Here is a 15,795-nt window from a genome sequence, read left to right on the forward strand (position 1 = left end):
GTTAGCGACATTTGTTGACGAAACAAAAAAAAGGAAAGGGCAACAGGTGCACGGCAAGGATGCGCAGCCACCATTACCTCCACCCACATCCACTTCGAGTCAAAAGTCTCATTTCAATCATCCCGCCATCTGATTGGTTGACAAAGTTTTTATTTTTGACTGGCAATCTCGTCAATGTATAGCGTCAATCAAGACCTAATTGAGCTTAGACAAGCGGCTTTGAGTCGAAAGCGCGCGCGCCGTCAAGAGGCTGATGAATGAACTATTCATGCCTCAATCAAGGTGCTTGTTTCGGGGAGAGGAAACGAGGCGTGCGGGTGGGGCTTGCTATGGAAATTACACTTGGAGTCGCTTTTGAAAAGAAAACAATGCGAGAGGAGCGTGGAGAAATGAATGCACTTTGGAAGGGAAGGTTTAAAGATTTATGTGAGGAAGTCACATGTGGAAACGCAGATAAAAACAAACAAACACGTTATGATGACATGTGGTATTTTTGGAATAATTAAGAAATATATCTAAAATTCAAAAATGTGAAAAAATTAATAAAATCCAAAATTGGTGTTCGTTGTTTAAAATATCTATTGTTATATGTATTTCACTAACATATTTAGTGTATTTTCAATTTGTTTACATTTTTAAGATAAATACATTGAATAATTAAGGAAAATATTAATAAAACATATACTAATAACATAATTATTTGTATCAATTATTTGTGTACATTACATTGTATGCTTTTACATTATTTAAATTATTCTCCTTTTTAAGGCATACATAAATATATTTTTTTATCATCCTTTATATCACTGCTGACCCTTGTATATCAAAGACATGACCGACACACACGTGTACACGGGTGCACACACACAAATGCACGTGTACACGAACACACATGGTTACCTTGGAAACCAGACTGGCTCTGTAGGCAGCCAAGGCTTTCAGGTACTCCTTTTTAGCAGCCTCTGTTTTCCGCTTGTAGTTCTGCAGGAACAAACAATGACAACAGTGACAGATGATTACAAAGTGAGCACACATCGGGAGGTCAGACACAATTATGATGTTACGTAAGTATCGCAATGCAACATTTAGTTATCCTACTAACGAGCTAACACTTCTGAGGCTTTAATTGGCTAACCAAGTTGCCAATTAACTGGTTCACCAACCAGCTTGTCTGACTAGCCGCAAATAAGTAACTCACTGACAAGCCTCCTAACTGATCAGATTATTACCCTGTTCACTAACTATCTGACTGACTGGGTATTTAAGCCACTTGTCAAAAGTATCTAACTGACTAACTTGTTAACTCACACTAGCTAACAGTTTTGCTAGTGACTCGCTAGCAAACTGGTTTGCTAGCTATTTAACCAACTGACAAACTAGCTTACTAACTGATTGCTAACCAACTCACTTGCTAACCGACTAACCATCTGGTTTACTAACTGACTCACTTAGATTTTTTAACCAACTAAATTACTAACTGGTTAGCTAAACAACAGATCCCAAAACAACCAACTAACTAACTAACTAACTAACTAATTCTTTAACTGAGTGACAAACTCCAAACGAACAAAATGTCTTGCTAAATAACAACAAACAAAATAACTTGCTAAGTAACTCACTCACTCACTAGAAATAATGGAACAATTATTAATTAGCTGGGTAACTGCCTAATTTGCTAATTGGCTAGATAACTAACATGCTGCCATGTTTCAACTATCTAGCTCACTACCTAACGATCTGACTCACTAATTGACAAAATAACTTTCTATCTCTCTATAAAATGAGTGACTAATTAACTGTCTAGTAGGTAATGTAAAATGTCGTTCTTAAGATATTTGCTTTATTTTTCTGAGAGCTGTCATAAAACGACATACATAATGTTAGCAATAGCGGTAAATGAAAAGGCCTTTTGATTAGATTTGCACCCAAATCTCATTAGCCCCCCCCCCCCCCCCCCCCCCTCCCAGTGTGGTTCCATGAAGTGAAGTTGTCATGGGTAAGTAGTGATCCTCACTCCTTCGGAGCGCTGCATGTGGCGGGGGTCATTTTCTTTCCAAGAGGTGGTCTCGAATAACCATTAAGCATTCATGCACTACGACTGCACATGTCGTGTGGGCTGTCAGCCGCTACTAACACAAAAACAAACACGCAAGCAAACAAGGTGGAAACAATTTTTTTACTCTTTACCTTCCATAACATATAAACTGAACGTGACTTTTTTTTGGGAAGAAATATCATTGAACTGCCACTCTTCAATATGTATAACTATTAAAGAGACTAATCAAATTAAATAATGTTCATATTTATCTATAGTTTGCATACTAACATTCGTACAGTATCTTTATTATTTTAATACGCACACCATTGCATAGTAGCCTATGAACAACTGTGGTGGCTGACGATCTGTCAAAATATGTCCTTACGCGAAAGCATATGAGTGGAAACCAGACGGCTACCCCAGAGAAGTGTGCTAAGTAAGCTAGCTGATCACAGGGTCCCATACTGTAAGTCAGAGGCTCAGGTGGCTCGGGTAATGATTAATCATGGGCCATGGCTCACCACCAGTTTATGGGTTCGGTCATGAGAAGCATCGTAGCAACAATGTTGTTAGCATGGCAACCCGTAACCGTTACTATAGCGGTCTCTGTAACATAGTGCTAACGCTAGCATCAGAGCGAGAGCTAATGTTACTGATCTAAGTTGTTGTCCAAAAATGATAATAAAGTTAATGTACAGACACAGAGTGTGCAATGACACTTCCAAAATGACACTTCACATCTGTAGGTGGAGCGTCGGAGAAAAAAAATGTTGCTGCAGTCACTTAAAACGAACGCCTCTAATGACTCCCAGCAGCTTTCGTTTCAAATTAATTTCAACACAGCTAACGATTTGTACAGCGACACTGACTTTTTAAATAAATTACCCCCGCCTAAGGATGTCTAATTACCACAAAAAGAGTGGATTCATTAGCCGACGTTGGGAGGCTGCAGGTCAGCGCGAATTAAAGCCGCCAGAGGAGAGCGTACGCTGCCGTCGCCACCCCGACACAGAGGTGCGCCGCTCGAATTAGCCCCTTAATTGTAGCTTAATGAAATGTGCTTGTTTGATAAGCACTTAATTACAGGAGACAATAATGTTGCACCCTGCTGACAGCCAGCTGAGTGATGAGCCTTGGGCGGGAAGAAGAAACAACCTCAAATGACGATTAAAGCTGTGACGAACAGGCCCTCGCACCCGCTTCTCCTTGACGAAGCATTAATAATGCTCTGCCTGTATTAAGTGACATCGGCAAAAACTTTATAATTTAGCACGTTCCATCTGTCGAGGATTTCTGCTTCCAATTTGGGCTCATATGGGCCAATCCGTCAAAGTACAAGCCCCTGGAATTTACCAAAATGGCTGCTTCAAAACAAAATGGCTGACCTGTTCAATTTCAGGCTGGGATCCTTTGCATTTTTTGCTTTATGATAAAAATGTGTACCCAAATTTTATATCAATCCATGACACTGCTATTAGAGGCATTTTTTTTTTTACCAGATATACCAGCAGGTGTGCTAGCTAGTTTTATTGGCTTTTGCAGGGCTGTGTTAGAGACACAGTTTTTGTTATGTTAAAGCCCCCAAAACAGCGTTAATAATTTGACAAAAATGGAGAAACTTCTTGCAGAAAACACATCCAGTAGGGAGACATGTAATAGCTGTGCAATATCTATCCTTAACCTTTAATATTTCACTAGCAGCATTATTTCCTGTGCTTCAAAAAAAATAAAAAAATAAAAAATCTTAATCTTAACCCAAAACAAAACAAAGTGCTTTTGTGTTTCTAGGGCAGCTTTAACATGACGTCACCTTGAAGACAAAAACAGCCCAAAATAAAGCGTTGATCTTGCACTGCAAAGCCTCTGGGAATTAAAAGCAAGAAAATATGGTGTTTTAATAATAATAATAATAAAGGCCCTTATAAACATAAACATGCTTAAAAGAAAACTCAAGGACAACACTGTCAACTTCACAATCGCAAATAGAAAAAGGCCACAACAAAGAAAACTTGTGTTGTGGTTTAATGATAATAATGGCACACTGCAGCTAATTGGAAAGTGTTGTTAACACAGAGCAATTGACAGTGTCCTTGAACGCAGCAAACTGCCACATTAGGAGCAAATGGTGTTGATTTAATTATTTACTATTTATTAATACACGTGCTTCTATTTATTACAGTACAAATTTGATCCTTTTAATCAAGCATATATTTTCATTAGGTTTATTTGTGGGTTGTAAGTTCTGAACACCTGTGTTGTACAATAATAGAAGCAAACAGTAACTAATATAGTCAACTAATCTTTCCATCCATCCATCCATCCATCCATCCATCCTGTTAAAAATTCTTCAAGTTGTTTCGTTTGCAATGTTTACTTATGTCTTATTTTGAAACACATGCTTTTAAATTGAAAGGTCGCGGCGTATTTCCGCTTCCTGTTTGCAGTCCTCCGTTCGTCTTTCAGCTCGAAGTGAGTGTCCATTCTGATTCGTTCTAATTCATGCTGATACGTTCTTATCTATACTTAGAAACTATGAGCGTTAATGTCTCTTATATGTTAATTTTTTGGCTGATGTTTGCACTTTGTTATCAGTAGTTGATATCTAACTGCTCGTGTGTGGCTGTTAGTAAGTTGCTAATATGAGTAATGTAGACCAACAATACAGTAAGTTTTCATCCAAAACATTGATATTGCATTAGGAGTGTAATTTGCTTTTGAATGATAGAAGTTCTCAGATAGTTGCTTTAAATGTAATTGTTTTCATTCCTTTATTTCTCCACATACTGTAAATATGCACATGCAAATAAGTCTGCATTTTTGAGTTGATTAAATGGTTGAGTTCAATTGAAGATGTGCATTCTCTCTTACCGGAGCACCTTTTGGTGGTTAATCAATCCTAAACAACCAGTTCAGAGGTTGAATCCTCAACACATCCATTCATCCATCCAGTACAATACTTATCTATTTTGTAATTTACTAATTCAAATTATTTTTCCTATTAGTGAGCCCTGAGGAGCAATCAGCGCAGAACGCTTTCTTGCCATTAGCTCATCGACGAGGTGACACATTAGATTAAACTGACAAATGAGCAAACTAAATGAGCACAAAAATTAGCAGCGAAATAGCATGTTTGACCTTGTTTTCCTCTCTCTCTTCACAGGTAACCCTGTAAATGTTTCTTCAAAGCATCCGGCATGGGGCGGGTTAAGTGCGGCGGCAAACAATAACATTTCAGCAGCAGATGTCCTTGAGGCCAAACCAAGGACGCGGATGCAATTGCTAATCTCGTATTCCCCCGGCGTGATCAAATCACCCAGCAACACATATAAATAAAAGGACAGGAAATGAGGAATTCACATTCAGGCGTGTCAAGCGCCCAAATGAAGATTCATGGCAAGGAGAAGCGGTGGAGGCGGCAAAAATTAACTGCGAATAAAAGCAACGGACAGCCTCCAAAGTCCGGGTGGTACACAAACACACAGTCAACTTGAGGCCTTTTGTCAGCCAGGTGAGAGCTTTTACTCAAGTCAATAGCAAGTGTGTGTCAACAAGTAAATCACCAGATACGTTTTTTTGCAGGATTTCATCTCATTGAATGGGTTAACTCTCAAAACTTGAATTTTCTTTATGATTTTGGTCTTTTCTGACCTTGAGACTTTTTTTGTGGGCTTACTCATGATAGACGTGCCGACCAAATTCCAGGTTACTAAGTGAAACTGGCTTCGGGGGCTGAATTTTCCAAAATAATTGTGGGAATGCTGAACCTGGGTTCAAACCTCGCTTGGGACCACATTTTAGTACATTCGAAGGTTCGATACCAACTGACTATCATATCAGGAAATTGATTATAATTTCACTGAAATTTTTAACTCATGTTAGCTTTCAGCCTCAGATGACACTTTTCAATATAAATACGCCATTATCCATGAATTTGAACAAGTGAGCTCAGCGCTTACTATCATATCAGGAAATGCATTATAATTTCTCTGAAATGATCATTTAACTACAATTTTTTGTGTGCAATTTTCACATAATTTCTTTCAATTTATTTCATAAGCACTGGCATTCAAATCTTAGCCTTCAGCTTTTCAGCATTCTCACGCAATTTCTGCAGAAATGGCACTTTTTCTAGTTAAAAGGTGTTGTTCTGGATGCTTTATTGTTCCAAAACAACATACAGTACCTGTTTCTGCTCCTCTCCGAGGCCGTCCCACATGGAAGCGACAATCTTGGACACGTCCCCGAACGTGGCGTTGGGATTCTGCCCCTTGATGGCCGCTTGGGTATCCCTGAAGAAGAGCGCGTATGCCGACACGGGCTTGGTGGGCTCGTTGGGGTCCTTCTTCTTCTTCTTCTTCTGCGGTTTGGGTTTGGGCTTCATCATCTCGGAGGATGGCCGTTTTTCGCCCGTCATCTAGAAAAAGGCGGAAAATCAAGGCGATTGAAAGCGCAGTTAAAAAAAATAAAAAATAAAAAGCCTCCTCAGAGAAGCACTGGCCTGTTGCTGTTACCAGCATGATGCAATAGCCGAATCCATTAAATCTTTTTCAACAAGTTGTAAAAAAAAAATTGGGACATTTCTGGGCAAGAGGAATTTTAAATCACCTGCTGGATCCGCTCCAGCTTTGATGGTGGTCTCACAAGCAGAGTGGAGAGTGCAAATGGAATTACTTACCGATAGAGAGAGCGAGAGAGATGCTAATCATTTTTATTCGCACAGGCGGAGAAGGGGAAATTTTCCAGGATAGCCTGCTCTTCTAATATCTAATAGTGTTAAGAGCGCCAAAGCGCTCATTTGCATCCGGTCGCGCATGTCAAGCTCAGTGTCTTCTCTGATGAAAACAAAGCACATCCACTCACACGTGTTAGCCAATAGGCAATTTACCACAACAGTTTTGCAATTTAGCATTCAAATGAATGCCAAAATAAAAAAAATAAAAAGCCTCCTTCGAGGTAGCCCTTTCGATATGCAAAATACATTTCAAGTACTTCATCTTGGTCCATTAATATATTATCAAGTTTTGCATCATCCGTCAATCTATATTTTTTTCAGCTCGTGCCTTTCTCAGCTTCCTTTTTAGCAAGAGAAGCGGGATACAAATTGGACTGGTTGACAATCAATCACAGGGTGCATCCATCCATCCATTTTTTTAAAACATTTTTTTATACTGCTTGTGCTCATTAGTGTTGCGGCTGAGCCGGAGACTATCGCAGCTGACTTTTGATGAGAAAAGTGGCAGACACCCTTGACTGGTCGCCGGTGAATTGCAGGGTACATATAGACAAACAACTAATCACACTCACATTCACATGTACGGGTAATTTATAGTTGTTATGTGTTTGGAGTACCAGAAGAACAATCAAAATCAAACATGGATCTCCTGACGAAACACTACGCCATTTTGCTGCTTGGAATGACATCATGTTTATGTGAATATGTCCATATGACACACAGCGTTATCAAACATCCATAGTGACAGCAAATTACTAATTCAGCAGAACTGCACCTTGCAGTAAATAGTAAAAGCTGGGATTTTTTTTTTGCATGCTTTGAATAGGAAAACATACTGCCATCTGGTGGGGATATAAAAAGATAAATTCAACCCTAACTGCCAGTCGTCCAAATTAAAAATCATTACCTAAAGACTTGTTTATGATAAGATTAATTTTCAATGTTTTTTTTTTAGCAATGCAATTCTCTCTTTAGTGAACGAAGATGACATTTCTAAATTATTTTAGAAATGGGTGTCCATCGTGAATTCTATCTGAATTCAAAGTGAAATAAATACACACGGGTTTCTACTGACATACACACCGTTAGCCAACATCAATAGCGACATCAGGTTGTCATTTTGGCAGCAAAGCACGCTTGCAGTAAACAGTAAAAGTCATGATTTTTAATTTTTGGGTTTGCTGTGAATGACAGACCGTACGTAGAGCCATCTAGTGGAATAAGAATATATCAAATTGATAGTTGACTAGTGAATAAGAGAAAATAATCAAATCTTGACATAAAAGGATTGTAGTAAAAAAAATCTTGACCAGCTCTGATTTGATCATTAAGCTGGGAAAGTAAAACATATTAATGTTATCATTAACTACGGCCAGCAGAGGGAAGCATTGGGTCTCTTTCGGATGAGATCACTGTGCAGCAAAACAATGCGGACGCTCTTCAAGGTGGCGAATCCAGGTCCGGAAAGTAAAAACCCTGCCACAGTTTGGCTTTAGCCCCAGGTGCTAGCTAGCTAGCTCCCCGGATGCTTGTTTACCTGCTAGGGAGCTAGCTAGTTAGTACGAGGGGCTAAAGCTAAACTGGCAGGGTTTTTACTTTCTGGACTCTCTTTAACAGGCATCACTAAAGCAAAAATTATACACAAAAAGCTTTTTTCCCCTGCGATTTTTTTATCCAAAATAGGTGATTTGGGTGAAACTGCTGATTACTAAAAAAATAGAAAAGGGAGAACCAACCTTTTTTGTTTGTTTGTGATGAAAGAAGAGAGTCTAATCTTTCATTTGGCAGTTTCTGTCTTTACATACTAGTTAGAAAACACAATATTCTGTGAGTTAAGATAAACGCGGGACATTTTCAACCGGACGTTTTTTTGTGTGTGCAGCTTTGCCTAATTCTAACAATGTTAAAACATTAATAGCCTTGGGCCAATTAGACTTTTATTCATTCAACAGATCCAAAATGCCTTGAACCCCCCCTTCCAAAAAACTGAATTGGACAAAAAGTCCCTATGACATTTTCAGGAGCGCTATCATGAGCCACGTCAGTACCTTTAAATGAGGATCGGTCTCCTCCTCCTGATTGGAGCTGGAGGGGGAGGGCGTGGCCGATTTGCTTCCGGGAGGCGAGGGAGAGCCGTGGGGGAGTGTGCTTCGGCCTAGCTGAGGGTTCAGCTGGGACAGCGCGCTCATTGGGTTGGCCAGTATGGGAGGCGAGCGGTTAATCAGGGGGTGGTTACGGGCGGGGTCGTAACGAACGCCGTCCGGGTGGTGCTGCTGGTGGTGGTGATGGTGATGTTGCTGTTGTTGGTGCAGGTGGTGGTGGTGCAAAGCCATCTCGTGCATCTGGGGTGAGAGAAGATCAGCTTTACTACAGTATCATCTTCTCTGCAGCCCAAGAATATGCAAATGCCAATCAGCCAAATATGCAAATAGACGAGGAGATTGCATTTGTCAATTTGAGAGAGGCTAGATGATGAATATGACAAAAATGATGTGAGTTTAGAGAGGGAAGAAAGCCTCTTATTATACTGTAAGTGCGTCGCTGAACAGAGGCTGTGGGTACTGATTTTTTTTTTCAATTGACCTTCACAAAAGGACAAAGTACTAATCGAGGGGTTAAGGTAGTTCATGTAGTAATTATGCCTAATGCAGTTTTTGAAGAGTGCAGCATTGAAATTACCCCCCAAATTTACAGTCGGCGACTCCTTCCCTTCCCACACCCTGTATCAGGTTTTGAGGTCAGAGGTGGCAAATCCAGGTTCACAAAGCAAAAACCCTGCCACAGTTTGGCTTTAGCCCCAGGTGCTAGCTAGCTAGCTCCCTAGCTAGCTCCCCGGGTGCTTGTTCACCTGCTAGGGAGCTAGCAAGCTAGCACGAGGGGCTAAAGCCAAACTGTGGCAGGGTTTTACTTTCTGGACCTGGATTTGCCATCTCTGTTTGAGGTCCTACATACACTATACTGGACGGTATTAGGGTTTTCATTGAACCATAAAAACATGGCGCGATTGTCAAGGAAGAAGCGGATTGCCACAAAAAGAGGATTTTTAAAAAATTATAGCAAAATCAGTGTAATGGCTCAATTCATACTGGGTTAAAGAACAAAATGCAAAAACAAACAAACAAATGGCTGCTCTCTTATATTCCAAAAGAGAATAATTAGTGTTCATGGTTGCTTGATTAATTTCTTGATTCAGTCAGAAAAAAAAACTAATACAAAGATGCTGTTGTACATATACAGTTGTAACAGGATGCACCAATAACTGATAGAGTGCTAAAACTCAATTACGCCATGATCACCATCACTCATGTTGCATCATCCCTCCCCAACTTTCTGGTCCACAGATTGGATTTAAGCACAATGGAGAACGTTTCTTCAGTCTCCATTGTCCCTTCAAGGGTGCTCGCAGACGACTCTCACCCGCGTCGTGCTTTTAGCGTTTTTAAAAGGCTGCGAACAATAAGCACATCAAAAGTGTTGTTCTGAGATGCGTCGAGACTGAACGCGAGAAAGATGCTTTTAATGCGGCCATAAATGGGGAAACGTTTGGCAACTTACTCTATCAGAAAGTGATGAGCCAGCATTTGTTAGAGCTTTTTAGTTTTTTTTTTTTTTTTTTTTTTTAAACATTCATGACTTAAATAATACATTACACATTAATGCCAGAGCTGGAAAAGATCAAATCGAAAAGGCCGCGGTGTGTATGAGGTCTTGATAAACACGAGTAGAGGTTTAGAGATGAAGGCTCTCTAATCATAATAGGCCCCCAGCGGATTGCCTGAGTATAAAAAAAGCAAAAAAAAAAAAAAGCACAACAAAGTGATGCCGCGTAAGGCTCAAACTCATCATTTTGTTTGAACAAAGACATTCCTTTTGCTTTTCGAGTAACTTCCAATCATAATTCAAAACACTTTTTTCCACTATGCTGAAATAGCCTCACGAAAATAAGTGAATCAAAGAGTAGGGGGGGGGGGGGGTGGAGTAGGAAATAGAAACCCATTAATTTTCCATTTTTCACGGGCTTGCTCTTTATGGGTCCTCACAAGCCGAGAAGCGTTGAAAAACCAATTAATCAAACATGAATGGCCTATCATAGCCGCTGCGCTTCTATTTCCATAGCAACAGCCTCCTGGCGCACACAGAAAAAAAGTCACCCTTTAATGTTAGCCACCATGTTTAATGTAAACAACAAGGAGATCGGATACTTGTAATAGAACAAATCGGCGTCACTGCATATTCACGTTATTGTTCTTTTCATCAACGCCGTTTGACGTCAGATTACGTTTGACTTCAATCTTTTTTTCCACGCAGAAAGCAGAACAAACCCGTTCACTGTGCTGCTGCTGGTTTGTGAGTCGTACATACATCAAGCCCCCCATCCCCCCGCCATCATCATTCATACTGCTTCTCATAGCTCACAGCATTCACTGTTTTTACATTCCAGTTGAGAGTCGTGCTCCACGACTAATGAAGCGGTTAGTCGTCGCGAAACCGAAAAAACAAGACTGCGTGCGCCTGTCGCCGGCCTACAAGTCGCTGACAATTGCTTTCAACATAAACAAGCATGAGCGCTAAGTTTTGAGTGATAGATATGTGGTATTGATCGGAAACAAATTATTTCAGTTTGGCCAAAAATAAACTCGCACTGGTGCTTTTTTAGCCCGATAAGAAGCTCGGTTTTCTTCCTGTGTGAAAATGTACCTCAAAGCCCCATGAACCAACCGTCAGGTCATGTAATTACCGATAGAACTAGTGGACGGCTAATTAAGCTCATGTTTTCACAGAAAACTTCCAATCTTTATTTTGTAAACATGGCAAGCAGCCACAAGATTCCGTTTGCTATGCGTGCTCAGAAAAATGATGCTATGGAAATACTATGTTACATTTGTGGGTAAAAGCACACATGCTCACAATAGGAGCCTTGTGGAACTCCTAATTTGTCAACTCAACTCTTGCTTGGCAAGTTGTTTGTTGCTTTTAGGTACTGCATGTTGGGTGAGTGCCAATTTAGGAGACAGGACAACAGCGGTCAGTCTCGAGTTATTACATTTAGCCACAGACTTCAACGTCACTGTCACGGTGTGATTAATTCATGAAAATAATCTGCATTTCATGACTTTTTAAAGGAAGGCTTTGTCATTATCAATCGTGGCATTGAGCGGCAGTCATTTCAAGCCAGCCACAGACGACTGTACAAACATTATGAAAGACTGAGACAGAGGTTGCCGGTTGCCATAGGTACTGTATGCTAATTCATAATGGCATGGTTTGATTTCTGAGCGAGGAGACGAGGGAGAACATTGAGTTACAGGAATTTATCGGTCAGCGCGCTCCCTGCTTTTAGCATGAATGACTCTTTGGCACTGAGATGATTTTGCTCATGGCGGAAGCAAACAGCCCTCTATGAAACTGGCCCCTCTCAGCAGTGCTTTGAATACATTTCTATTGACATACGTCAAATACGAAAATCCATGAAGAGCACACGGCAAAGTCTTAAATCACTGAGTGAATGGCGAGAATAAGGAATGTAAGTGGAATTCAGATCGAGCGCTGATGAACTAAAAATAATCAGAGGCGCAGCAATTAATACATTATTATACCATTAATGCACTGGCATTGTATTAAATGATGAATTGTTTGGGGACAGAAGACAAATATAACCTCCTAATAATGCAAATTTAATGAAGGATTTTTTTCAGTTCTTTGCAATCTGGCTATTACAGTCTATTGTTTGCACCTGTGCTCATCTACCCGGGCCCTCGTGTCTTCCTATCAGCTCGCTCGCCCACTTGTCTCATGTCCAGGTATTTCTCCTTGTCTCGTTAGTTTGCTTCTATGTAGTTCCCCTCCTTCTGTTCAGTCTTTGTTGGATGATTTTGTTTGCATTGACTCACAGTCGCTGTCATGTGTCCAGTCTTTTGACCCGGTGAGTTTGCTTTTGGGTCTTTCGTTAGTTTCGTAGTCTTGATTCCAAGTGCCTTGTTTGCCTTTTGGAAATATAGAAGACTAAACCTGTGGCTAGTTAGACTATCTTTGTATCACGTATCTCTTATTTTTAATGCATGGATTTTTTGGGGGGAACCAAAATTACTACTAATTACTAATGATAAAAAACTTGGTTAACTCACAATTAATCACAAATTTTAAATGTACAGTACAATAATATATATTTTTTAACCTAAGTTTCATACTCTTGTTAACAAAGTGGGGGGGGGGGGGGGAGTAAAACTAATAGAAATACGGTTGCATCTTTTAGTCAGTGATACAGTAATTTCATAATAATTCATAACATTGAGTTAAAATTAAAAAGATGTGCTGCACTGTAAAAAAAACTAGAGTGATATTGATTTGAGTTGAGGTCATATTTCTGCCACTAGATGGCATAATTGCATTTGTAAGACGTTGGTGACAGCTCAGTGCATTTTTCTTTTCATATTAAGAACTATCTAATCTTTAACATTAAACATTAACATTAACATTTTGAAATTGTAAAATACAACTTGACCCCCAGTCTCCACAAATATATGCATTATTATTGAATTCATTTCGGCTAAATTTGGACGTGTCTTCTGCGTTGCAACTGGAATTCGACTTCGATTTTTTGCGGCTTTGAAGGAACTTCAAATGAACTCACACCAATGTTGACACCCCAATAAAAAAAACACAAGTTGATATAACAAAGTCTAGACACAAACAAACCCACAGCTAAAACTTCCTAAGAAAAAAAAAAAAAAAAAATCCATCCCAAAAGATTAGCTAAGTGAATCGTCCGTCTATTGCGCTGGCGAGCGTCCAGGCGCAGCTAAACTTGTGCTGTAAAAGCAGGAAACGGGTTGGTGAGCGCAGGTCCTCCTCCTCCTCCTCTACCGCCGTTTTTTACGCCTGTCGTGTTTGCATTCCTTCCTTGTACATCACAGTCAAATGGGAGTCAAATAACAAAAGGCTTTCCAATTATGCGCAGCACATTGGAGGGCCGAGATGGAATATCAGGGAGGCATTGTTCCCTTTTGCTCCGCGGCCGACCTCACCTCCAATTGCCTGCACCATTTGATTTAGCTAAGGGGATTTGACCAGCAGCAGTGAGATGAGATGGCGGGGTGCAGGGTGCTATTCAGATACAAGGAAGGAGCGAGAGATTTAAAGCAGAGGCTAAAACACCTCACCTTGGCGCGTCCTCCTGAGGAGTAGCTTCTTCTCTTTATCCCCCACACACCCCAACTTATTAGCGTCGTATATATTTTTATTCATTATTGACTGGAGTCCCTTCTGTCGTGCCTCAATCAATCATTTTATTCCACATTAAAGTGTAAAATGGGAGCTGAAAATGAAGTCCATCGATGATAAAACGGCACATTATTCACTGTTTGGTCTGTTTTTAATAAGCTCTGTTCCCGTCCTGTGTGGGCTTTTTAATACACTGCGATCATGTGACTTGTGGAATGGATGTTCCTGTCATTTTAATTAGAATACATACAGTCCCTTCCAAAAGTATTGGAATGGCAAAGTCAATTATTTTGTTTTTTGGTAGTGGACTGACGACATTTGGATTTCAGATCCAGCTTTTATTTATATGTTAAACAACTCAAGATGGAGCACTTTTTATTCGAACACTCTTTTCTAGTGAGCAAATCTATTGGAACAGACATTATAATTATAATTGTGGGAATTCTGAAGCATTCGCACATATGTAACACACAATACTTCCGATTTACACACTTGCTTCAAAAATTCACGCCATCCGGGGTATATATCGTCTGATTCCACATTGCTTACAGTATTTGCACAATTTAACGTTCATTCTAAACTTCTCCCCACTCATTTTCAATGTACCACTTTTCACGCTCACTTTCATACGCATAACTGATCAGGTGTCTAATACTGCTCAGTGGCGTAGTCGGTAAAGTGCGTTGTCCGGTCACCGTAAGGTTGCAGGTTTGAATCCCACCTCCGACTACATTGCAAATCTATCCATGGCGGAGAACCTGGGTTCAAACCCCGCTTGGACCCCATTTTAGTACATTCGATGGTTCGATACTAACTGACTATCATATCAGGAAATGGATTATAATTTCCCTGAAATGATTATATCCCACCTAAAACAGATTGCAGTTGAAGTTGTCTTTTTATTAAAAAATGTGTAATTTTCACATAACTTATCTTTCAATTTACTTCATAAACGCATGCATTCAAGACTTAGCATTCAGCTAATAGCATTCAGCTTTTCAGCATTGCCACACAATTTCTGCAGAAACTGTCTAGTTAAGTAAAATACAATTTAATATTTTGTGGCATAACCCAAACGGATGCATTCCACAAACTTCTTTTCCAGGCCTTTCCCTCTTTCTTCAGGAGGTAAAAAGTATGCTCGATTGGGTTAAGGTCTGAGGATTGACTTAGCCAGTTGAGTCCTTTTTTTTGTGTTTTTGGTGTGTTTTGGGTCATTGTTTTGTTGCATGATGAAGCTTTTCCCAATTAGTTTGGATGCATTTTTTTTTGTTAATTGCCATACAAAATGGTTGTGTAAACTTCAGAATTTGTTCTGCTTTGACCATCTCAAGTTGCATGTCGATGTAAATGCTAGAATTCTCAACATTTATTTCATATTCATTTTTTTAAATCTGAAATCCAAATGTCTTCAAAATCAAAGTAATTGACCTTGTTGTTCTAACGCTTTTGGATGGAACTACCACTGTGGGTAGTTTTACCAAAATATCATGGGGGAAAAAAACACACGAGTTGTCATAATAAAAAGACACACGCTTGGATAAAACTGAGGTAAGAAAATGGTTAAAGTGCAACATGGGAGCATAAAATGAAGTCCATTCATGATAAAACTGCACATTATTCATTGTTTGGACTGTTTTAATAAGCTCGGTCCCATCCCGCGTGTTTTTTTCCCCTTTAATAAGCAGCGGATCATGTGACTACACACACACACACACAAACGCGCACTCCGCCTCCTCCTGGCTGCTTGACTGGAGCCATCTTGTTTAGAGTGATGGCTCACTCGCGCAGGTTCACGGCCGCT

General features: G+C 39.9%; 1 protein-coding gene and 1 long non-coding RNA gene across 5 annotated transcripts in view; one reads left to right on the forward strand and one right to left on the reverse strand.

Moving 5' to 3' along the window:
* The window catches only part of tox2 (TOX high mobility group box family member 2), a 94,040-nt gene that overhangs the window by 7,110 nt on the left and 71,135 nt on the right, over window positions 1-15,795 (reverse strand). For 2 of the 3 annotated variants that reach the window (XM_086086338.1, XM_086086339.1), the window contains exons 5-7: window positions 8,819-9,112; window positions 6,222-6,452; window positions 901-981 (exon numbers count right to left, since the gene is read on the reverse strand). In XM_086086338.1, the coding sequence (XP_085942464.1) occupies window positions 901-981; window positions 6,222-6,452; window positions 8,819-9,112 (606 nt within the window). The remainder of the gene's footprint in view (window positions 1-900; window positions 982-6,221; window positions 6,453-8,818; window positions 9,113-15,795) is intronic. The other variant, XM_086086340.1, reaches the window with a different exon arrangement.
* Window positions 4,455-15,795, forward strand: part of LOC147167499 (uncharacterized) — a 50,621-nt gene continuing 39,280 nt past the window's right edge. Inside the window, exons 1-4 of one of the 2 annotated variants that reach the window (XR_015096242.1) lie at window positions 4,455-4,507; window positions 5,041-5,097; window positions 5,199-5,546; window positions 6,243-6,918. This is a non-coding gene — a long non-coding RNA (uncharacterized LOC147167499). Of the gene's footprint in view, window positions 4,508-5,040; window positions 5,098-5,198; window positions 5,547-6,242; window positions 6,919-15,795 lie in introns of those variants that run through there. The other variant, XR_015096243.1, reaches the window with a different exon arrangement.

The sequence above is a fragment of the Leptonotus elevatus genome, chromosome 10 (assembly GCF_054856555.1).
Source record: "Leptonotus elevatus isolate MCC_2025b chromosome 10, RoL_Lele_1.0, whole genome shotgun sequence".
NCBI classification, from domain to species: Eukaryota; Metazoa; Chordata; class Actinopteri; order Syngnathiformes; family Syngnathidae; genus Leptonotus; species Leptonotus elevatus.